This window comes from Callorhinus ursinus, unplaced genomic scaffold (assembly GCF_003265705.2).
Source record: "Callorhinus ursinus isolate GAN/ISIS: 27379988/994484 unplaced genomic scaffold, GSC_fseal_2.0 scaffold15, whole genome shotgun sequence".
Taxonomy (NCBI): domain Eukaryota; kingdom Metazoa; phylum Chordata; class Mammalia; order Carnivora; family Otariidae; genus Callorhinus; species Callorhinus ursinus.
The window spans coordinates 124,647-134,014 of record NW_027397077.1 but is presented as its reverse complement, the minus strand read 5'-3'; the positions used below and the strand labels follow the sequence as shown (position 1 = coordinate 134,014).

Below are 9,368 nucleotides of genomic sequence, written 5' to 3'. Positions count from 1 at the left end.
TATGCATGAAGTCGCTATCACTCTTCATGTACAGGTATTTTTAAAAATGAAGATATAATTCACATACCATAAAAGTCACCCTTTAGAGTGCGCAGTTCAGTGAGATTTATCACCTTCACAGAGTTGTGCAACCATCACCGATATCTAGTTCCAGAACGTTTTCATCACTCCAGAAGGAAACTCCACCCCCTTGAGCTGTCATTCCCCATCCCCCTGCCCCAGCCCCTTAGCAATGACTAAATCTGCTTTCTGCCTCTATGGATTTGCCTACTCTGAATGTTTCATATACATGGAATCACACACTATGTAGCCTCTTGTGTCTGACTGCTTTCACGCAGCATGGTGTTTTCAAGGCTCATCCACGTTGCGGCGTGCATCAGTGCGTCATTCCTTTTATATGACTGAATAATATTCCGTTGAATGAATGGACCACAATTTCTTTATCCATTCATCCATTGATGAACATTTGAGTTTTTTCTACTTTGGGGCTATTGTGAATAATGCTGCTATGAACATTCACATACAAGTCTTTATGTGGACATATATTTTCAATTCTCTCCACTTTGGAGTGAAAATTGCTGGGTCATATGATAACTATGTTTAACTTTTTTTTTTTTAAAGATTTTATTTATTTGACACAGAGAAAAACACAGCAAGAGAGGGAACACAAGCAGGGGGAGTGGGAGAGGGAGAAGGAGGCTTCCCGCGGAGCAGGGAGCCTGATGTGGGGCTCGATCCCAGGACTCTGGGATCGTGACCTGGGCCAAAGGCAGACGCTTAACTGACTGAGCCACCCAGGCGCTCTATGTTTGACTTTTTAAAGACCTGCCAAACTGTTTTCCAAAGCAGCTGCCCCATTTTACATTCCCACCAGCAGTGTATGAGGGTTCCAGTATCTCCACATCCTGGCCAACAACTTGCTATTGTCCGTCTTTGTTGTTATAGGCATCCTGGTGGGTTTGAATTGGTATCTCATTGTGGTTTTAGTTTGCATTTCCTTAATGAATGATGTTACACATCTTCTCATATGCTTATTTGCCATTTGTATATCTTCTTTGGAGAGATGTCTCCTCAAATCCTTTACCTGTTCTGTTTTGTTTTAATAGACTTTATTTTTAGAACAGTTTTAGGTTCACAACAAAATGGAGCAGAAGGTACAGAGATTTCCCATGTGCCCCTGCCCACACACACCCACAGCTTCCCCCACTATTAACTTCCCCCACTAGATTGGTGCCTTTGTTACAAGTGTTGAACTTATATTGACACATCATATTATCCAAAGTTGACATTAGAGTTCACTCTTGGTGTAGTACCTTCTATAGTTTTGAATAAATATATAATGACATGTACCCACCATTACAGTATCATACAGAATAGATTCACTGCCGTAGGGGCGCCTGGATGGCCCAGTTGGCTAAGCATGTGACTCTTGATCTCACCTCAGGCCTTGATCTCAGGATTGTGAGTTCAAGCCTTGCACTGGGCTCCATGCTGGGTGTGGAGCCTACTTAAAAAAAAAAAATCATTACCATAAAAATCCTCTGTGTTCCATCTATTCATCCCCTCCCCAAATCTTTGCTCATTTTTTTTTTATTTGGGCGATTTGTCTTTTTATTGTAGTCTCGTGGGAGTCCTAGATATATCCTGGAGATTAGTAAGTTATCAAATATATGATTTGCAAATGTTTTCTCCATGCTGTGGGCATGTACAGGTTTTCATGTGCCCATACATCTTTTCATCTCCCTTGGATGACTACTCATAGTGGGATAGCTAAGTCACATGGTAAGTGTATGTTTAACTATAGGAAAGTTCTTTTTTTTTTCAGATTTATTTGAGAGAGGGGTGCCTGGGTGGCTCAGGGGGTTAAGCATCTGCCTTTGGCTCAGGTCATGATCCCAGGGTACTGGGATCAAGCCCTACATCGGGCTCCCTGGTCAGAGGGGACTCTGCTTCTCCCTCTCTCTGGCCTTCCCCCCCCACTCGTGCTCTCTCTCTCTCTCTCTCATCTAAATAAATAAGATCTTTAAAAAAAAAGATTTGTTTGAGAAAGAGAGAGAACAAGAGCAGGAAGGGCAGAGGGAGAGAGAATCTCAAGTGGACTCTGCGCTGAGCATGGAGCTGCACATAGGGCTCAATCTCACAACCCTGAGATCACGACCTGAGCTGAAACCAAGAGTCAGAGGCTTAACCAACTGTGCCACCCAAGCGCCCTTATGGGAAAGTTCCGATCCATTTTCCAGAGTGGCTGAACTATTTTGCATCACCATCAGCAATTAATAAGAGTTCTAGTTGCTTCACATTTTCTCCAACACTTGATATTGTCAGGTTTTTTTTTTTTCTTTTAAATCATCCAAAAGGGGTCTTTAAAGCCTGATCATAGTCACATTCTACAAGGTGGCTTCACACACTGGGGCAGAAGAGAGTTGATGAGACTGGGAAGAACTGTGATCGTCCAGGCCAGAGAGAGTGGGGATGAGGGAAGGGGAAGATCCAAGAGCACTTCAAGGGGGCTGGGGTGTGGCAATGGAAAAGGCTTAGCAGGAGAAGAAAGTGGAGAGACAAGACAGACCCAGAGGAAGAAGAGCATGGAACACTAGGTTAAGAATTTCGACTCCCAGGTGTTCTGCCCAAAAGAATCCTGGGTCTTAATAAGGTTGGCAGCTGCTACATTAAGGATGCGTGGTGAACATTAGCATGCTAAAGGCTCTGACAAGTCCTGCAATAAAGAATTCTGTTTGGTATTATTTAACTGACTGTTTCTCTCACTTACACCTTGGATCACTTTTCTTAAGCTATAACATCATCATCATCATCATCATCACCATCATCATCTCCAGTGCACATCTGGGGACCTCATTTAGCTTGTTCACCCAGTTATTATGCTCCCAGTGCCTAAAACTGGCTTAAACCCAATAGTTAAAAATTTTTTCTTTGGTTGCATTAATGATCTCGTTAGATCTTCAGGACGACTCAATGAGTTAGGTACTAATATAACTTCCATCTTACAAACAAGGCTTAGAGAGGGTCAGGTGACTTGTGTAAGGCACACAGCTAGTGGGTAGAGAGCTAGTATTTGAGCTGGGATCTGCTTGCAGTCTCTCCATCACCCTGTCTGTCTCCAGAAGGGGCCCCATACCCCCCCCAAGCCTCACCCAGTTGTGGCAGATGTGGTCTGCTGTTCTGTGACCTCCTACAGTCCTTCTTGTCCTGAGTGGCCATGGACATACTCGGGCAGTTGCCCAGAGAGCTCAGCTGTAACTTGATCTCACCAGGCTGGGGGTGACAGGGCGGGTGGGCAGGTGACAGCCAGGGCAGGGACATTTGCCCAGACGCTGGTGTGCTGCAGCCTGGCAACCTGTGTGGTCCTGAGGAGACTGGGGGCTTTGGGAGCTTGTCCCAGACTCCTGGCAGTGGTCTTCACCATGGGCAACAAGCAGACAGTCTTCACTCATGAGCAGCTGGAAGCATATCAGGTAGGGGTGATAGGCAGGTTCGGCAGCCTTGGTTTCCCTGCCTGAGAGGTGGGGACAGCACCATTTGTCCAGGGTGTGCAGTTGGCAAGGGTTCCTGGTGCAGCTCTGTGTGCAGCATCAGGCAGGGATGGGCATGCAGTGGGAGGGAGAGGGAGGAGGCCCCTGAGGCAGGCTCTGGGCCAAGCCAACATCTCTCTCCGCAGGACTGCACCTTCTTCACAAGGAAGGAAATCATGAGGTCAGTCTGGGCAGAAAGGGAGGAAGACCTGGTAATAACTTTCTCTCCATTGTTGGAGGATGTTTGCAATTGGACAGGACTGAGTGCTGCGTGGTGGTTAAAACACAAAGGGAGGGATTGCGGGCACGGTCAGTGGATGGAGGCAGAGATGGGGAGGCTGAGAAGCCACATCTTGTCATATTGTCACGGTCTCTAGGTTGATTAGCCTGGGCTTTCTCCCAAGGGTTGTGCGGAGCCATGGAGAGTATGTGAGCGGGGAGAGGGGTGTGTGTGTGTGGTGGGGGAGACAGATCAGCATGTTAAAAAGATCCCCCTGAGGCCAGTGTGAAGAGGCTGGGACTGGAGGCTGGGCACCAGGGGGCAGAGGCTAGAGTCAGCTCTGGGTTGTGGGGGTGGCATCAAGGTAAGGGTGCGGGTAGGCAGGCTGCGGCTGCTGCGGGTCGCTGGCATGAGCGAGAGAGGCATAGTGGGGTATCCCACATTACTGCTCAGCTCATGGGGCCATTGTCCAGAGGCCCTGACCCATGAACTTGGAGGTGTGAAACCCAAGCTGGCCGGGGTTCAGATACAGAGTGATAGGGGCCAAGGCCCCAATTGTATGGGCACGGGATATCCATTATTGATGGGCACACCTTTCACCAGTGAGCCCCATTGTCTGGGTGAGGACAGCTCATAGGGTCACCCTGGCCATCACGATCAGATTACTGATGGGGAAACTGAGGCTTGGGCAGGGGAGGCTGACCTGAGCTCTGCAGATGGGCAGAGCTCCAAGGAGTTTGAGGGTTGACATTTCGTCGGTCCTGAGCTTCTTGTTTGTCAGCAGAATAACAAGCTTAGAGGGGAAGAGGGACATGCTCAAGGCCATACAGAAGCCCAAACCCAGGCTATTCCCTGAGGGGGCCCAGACAGGGACCTGGGTGGTCAGGACTGAAATTCCAGATACCCGCTCCTTGAGTTCCTAGCCATCATATGACCCAGGGGCTCCCATTTCCCTCGGAAACAGCCCCTAGCAGCTTGGGGACCTCTGACTCACCAAGGATGCCCTCTACAAGGCTGTGCTTCTCATGCCCCCAGTGAAGATAGGGCATCAGCAGGTGAGGACATTGGAGTGGAGAGCTGGCCTCACCATCTAGGTGGTGTCGGTGGCATTTGGTGTTTTGCAAAATGCCCTGCATGCATTAAAAACCCTGAATATTGGCCTTTTGTCTCTGCTCTGCCCCATTTAGGGAACGCTCGCCTTATGGGGTGAGAGAAGGAAAATGTGAGAATGGGGAGTCTTTAGAGTCAGAGGCCAACAATGTGATGGATATCCAGAGATTCAGAGATTCACTCGGATTCTCTGAATGTTTGATGTAAAATGATCTTACCTTAAGCACACTCCCTTTTGCCATCGCCACCTACCTGGTCAGCTCCTACTCACTCTTCAAAGCCCAGTATCAATGTCCCCACTCGAGTCTCCCCTAGCCCTGGGGCCCTCTCTCCACTTTGGCCCTGCCCCCAGAGGGTAGACGTGCCCATGTTTGGCTCTGTGTGCTTGAGGACGGAGCCCAGGGCTGATGACTCTTGAGGACCCACGATCCTTCCATGTGTAGTGAGCAGCTGCAAGAATGAGAGAAACGGGACAAGTCCTCCCCATCCCATCTGCCAGCTCTTCCCGGTGTTTCCCCCTCTGCCCCAGGCTCTTCTATCGCTACCAGGACCTGGCTCCCCAGCTTGTCCCCCTCGACTATACCAGCTGTCCTGATGTGAAGGTGCCCTACGAGCTCATCGGCAGCATGCCCGAGCTGAAGGTATGCGTGGGGCCTTGGGGCAGGCAGGGAAAAAAATAGTAGGGATGTCCCCTGCTTCCTATGAAGTGGATGCATTTTACAGATGAAAGAAGTGAGGTTCAGAGAGCTTAAGACACTTGGTCATGGTCACACAGCTAGGCTGTGACCGAGACAGGAATCAAAGCCGGGGTTGTTGGAACGCTGGCATGAGATAATGCAGGTAAAGGGCTTGGCACAGGGCCTCCTGCATGGCAGGTACTCAGGGAATGTGAGTTCTGCTTTTCATAGCAGGAGCCGCTAAAAAGGCAAGTTCTTCTCAGTTGGATGTTCGTCACATAGTTTGTGTTGCCAAAGGGGACTTGTGGGGTGAGTGACTGAGCAGACATTATTTTATCACAAGGGACAGAAACCTCATTCGAGAGGGACAAAATGTATTGGAACATAGGAGGAAAAACTCCAGGGTGCAGAGCTAGCGCCAGGTACGGCTGGAAGCAGGGTTTCTGTGGATGAGCTCAGGAGTCTCCCTCCATCTCTCAGCTCCCCCTTGGCAGGAAGGGGCTTCGGTCTCAGACAGCCTGTCCGAAGGGGCTGCCCCAGCGGTCCCAGACTCCTGTCAGCTCGGCAACCAGGGTAAAGCAGGCCCCTCCGTCGCCATAAGGGCAGCCTCTGATTGGCCAGTTTGAGTCACCCTGCCTACCCCAGAGCCGATCGCGGTTGCCAGTCGAGAGCGATCTCTGATGGGCCTCAACCAGGTCACGTGGCTGCAGCTGGAGCCAGAAGCGGGGTCACGGCCACCCAGACCACACGGGCAGCGAGAGTTGTCTGGAGTCCTGTCCCGGGACCATGGGCGGGAGGAAGTTTGAAGCGGGGGGTGGGTACTTGAAGGTTTCAGGAAGGTGGGTGCGGAGAGCGATTCCATATGGAGCCCTGAGTCCCCGGTCCGGGATGGCCTCTCTGCTTCCTGTCCCCAGGACAACCCGTTCCGCCAGAGGATTGCCCAGGTGTTCTCTGAGGACGGGGACGGGCACATGACCTTGGACAACTTCCTGGACATGTTTTCCGTGATGAGCGAAATGGCTCCCCGCGACCTCAAAGCCTACTATGCTTTTAAAATTTATGGTGCGTGCAGGGCTCCGGGGTGGGGGAGCGTGGGCTGGGGTGGGGTGGGGAGTGAAAACAAGACCAGGCCTGGGGCCAGGGGCTGCCCTGCCGTCACAGATGTCTTCCCGGGGGGCTTCGCCCCACCTTGGTACTTGCTGACCTCATCCCCTCACTCACTTCTTTCCAGCCGCACGGGCCTCCCTCTGACTCCAGCACACCAAACTCTTAACTCCCTCCGGGCCTTCTCCTCTGCTGTGCCCTCTGCCTGGAATACCTTTCCCTTGACTCCTGCTCACCTTGAAGTCTAGGTCAAAAGCAGCTTCCACCCTCCATCACTCTCCACCTCACATCCCAGTTCTCTCCCAGCACGCAGCACTGCTGCTTAATTTCTGTTCATAATCCGTTCATTTCTTATTATCTCTGATGAGACCCGAGGGCAGCAACACTACCTGTTTCCTTCCCCATCTGTCTCTCATGCCTGGCAAAAAGGAGGTGCTCAATAAACACTTGTTGACTGACCGAATGAATGAAAATTTATCACAGCACCTGGCACACAATAGGTGCTCACTAAAAACCTGTCAAATGAACGAAACTTTATCACAGTGCCTGGAACATAGTAGGCGCTCCCTAAATCCTTGTTGAATGAATAGATGAGAAACAGTCACATATGCCTGGCACATAGTAGGTGCTCAATAAATACTGGTGGAGTGAATGAATGACCTCCCAGCCGGACTCTGCCCAATTCCAAAGCAAGACCCAGCCATTACCCCGGGGTCTTGGGATCTCTCCGGTGCCTCAGTTTCCTCCTCTGTAACATGGGGACAAGAGGCCCAGCCTGCCTGTGCCCCGCTGTGCCCCCACTCCACATCCCCTCCACCCCACTGCACAGACTTTAACAATGACGGCTACATTTGTGCATGGGACCTGGAGCAGACAGTGACCAAGCTGACGCGGGGGGAGCTGAGCGCTGAGGAGGTGAGCCTGGTGTGTGAGAAGGTGCTAGATGAGGCCGATGGCGACCATGATGGGCGGCTCTCCCTGGAAGACTTCCAGAACATGATCCTGCGGGCACCCGACTTCCTCAGGTGTGACACTCCTCGCCACTTTGCACAATCCATTTCCATGTCTGAGCGCAGCTCCTACAGAACTAGTTCGCAGGCTCCGTTTGTGAAAGTTCCTCTGTTCATTCATTTGTGACCTTAGAGAACTTTCCCAGCCTTCCTGGCCTCAGTCTCTGCATCTTTAGAATGGGGATAATTGGGGACCCCATGGGCAACCCCTTTGGGTGGACGCAGCTCTTTGGGTGAATGGAACATGGCTGGTCTTCAGCCCTCTCTTGCCTGAACATTTTGCAGTGAACAGGGTGTACAACTGTACTTGGCAGTCCTGGGGAGAATCAGAGCCCCCACAGTCGGGCTGATAGCGAGTTAATACAGGGGGTGGCCAGCCACCTGTTTTTGTACCTCCTGTGGGCTAAGAATGGTTTTTACATTTCTTAAATGGCGGGGAACAGATTAAAGACCAATAATACTCCATGACACATGAAGTGGATGTGAAATTCAAATTTCTGTGTCCATCGGTGATTTTATTGGCATACAGCCATGCCTGCTTGTGTATGTATTAGCCATGGTTGCTTTCGAGCTACAAGGCCCAGCTGAGTTCTTGCACAAAGTTGGACCTATCAACCATTTGGCTCTTTACAGGAGAAGTTGGCTGACCCCCGAGTTAGTACATGGAAAGACTTTAGAGCAGCGCCTGGCACACAGTAGCTGCTCAGTATCTGTGTGCTGGGGTTGCTGTTGTGGGTGTTATTATGGGTGGCATCCTGACGTGCACAGAGGGCCCCCCCTCCTCTCCCTGGAGAAGCGTGGCTGGTCTCCTAGCAGGCAGAGACATGAATAACGACAATTGAATGAACCCTACCGAGGACAGCATCTCTGGCCGACAGCACCCTGTGCATTAGCCCCCTTAGCCCTCACTACAGCCCCATGCAGGAAGGATGGCTATTGTCCCCATTTTACAGAGGAGTAAACTGAAGCCCGGGAAGGGGTACGCACTCACTTAGAGTCCCACAGCAAGTCTGGGGTGGAGCCGGAGTGTCAACTCAGATCCAAAGAGGTGTGCTTTCCACCCCTGTGGGGACCAGGGGGGGCCACAGTCTGGGGTTCTTGAGGGGATCCATCTCCCCCTGTGGTTCCTTGCCTGTCTCAGGGACTCACTGCAGGAGAGTTCAGGAAGGTGGGGCGGGGACGAAGGAAGGCCACCCTCTCTGCCTGATGACTGACTCCATTTCTTTTTGCACACAGCACCTTCCACATCCGCATCTGAGCACACCATGGAGAAGCCGGGTCAGAGGAGAACGGGGTGACCCCTCACTCCGCTCTGGAATCCGGTCTCCCTGGGTTCTGGGAATAAACACACGTCACTGAGTCACATCTGCTTGGAGGACGTGTGTTTCACGGTAAACCTGCCAGATGGGAGAGAGGAAGCCTGGGATCTCAACTCTGCCCTCACTGTGTGACCCTGGGTGTGGCTGCACCCTCTGTGAGCCATGATCTCCCCATTTATACAAGGAAGTGGCTGACTTCTAGATCTCTGTCCACCGTGAGGGCTGGAAGTGCCTTGGTAGCAGTGAGTTTTGGTGGACAGAGACCAGATGTGGAGATCAGGCCCATGTGATCTTGAGCTGCTCACGGGGACCAAGCTTTGACTCCGTGCTCATTCATTAGCACAGCCAGAGGAGGCCTCTGAGGGAGGGGGCAGCAATGTCATTCACTGAGGCTGGCA

The 9,368-nt window shown here is 51.3% G+C and overlaps 1 protein-coding gene across 2 annotated transcripts; it reads left to right on the top strand.

The window, feature by feature from the left end:
* The first annotated feature begins 3,422 nt into the window (after nt 1-3,422).
* CIB3 (calcium and integrin binding family member 3) lies at nt 3,423-9,014 on the top strand. 2 transcript variants are annotated; one of them, XM_025885633.2, is made up of 6 exons: nt 3,423-3,473; nt 3,677-3,711; nt 5,390-5,501; nt 6,452-6,599; nt 7,471-7,666; nt 8,888-8,998. In XM_025885633.2, the coding sequence occupies exons 1-6, from the start codon at nt 3,423-3,425 to the stop codon at nt 8,907-8,909; spliced, it is 564 nt and encodes a 187-aa protein (XP_025741418.2). In that variant the 3' UTR covers nt 8,910-8,998. The 2 variants fall into 2 exon arrangements, 1 of the variants encoding a protein (XP_025741418.2); XR_012380827.1 differs by lacking the exons at nt 3,423-3,473; nt 3,677-3,711; nt 5,390-5,501; nt 7,471-7,666 and having other exon boundaries at nt 6,460-6,599; nt 8,888-9,014.
* Nucleotides 9,015-9,368: the final 354 nt, after the last annotated feature.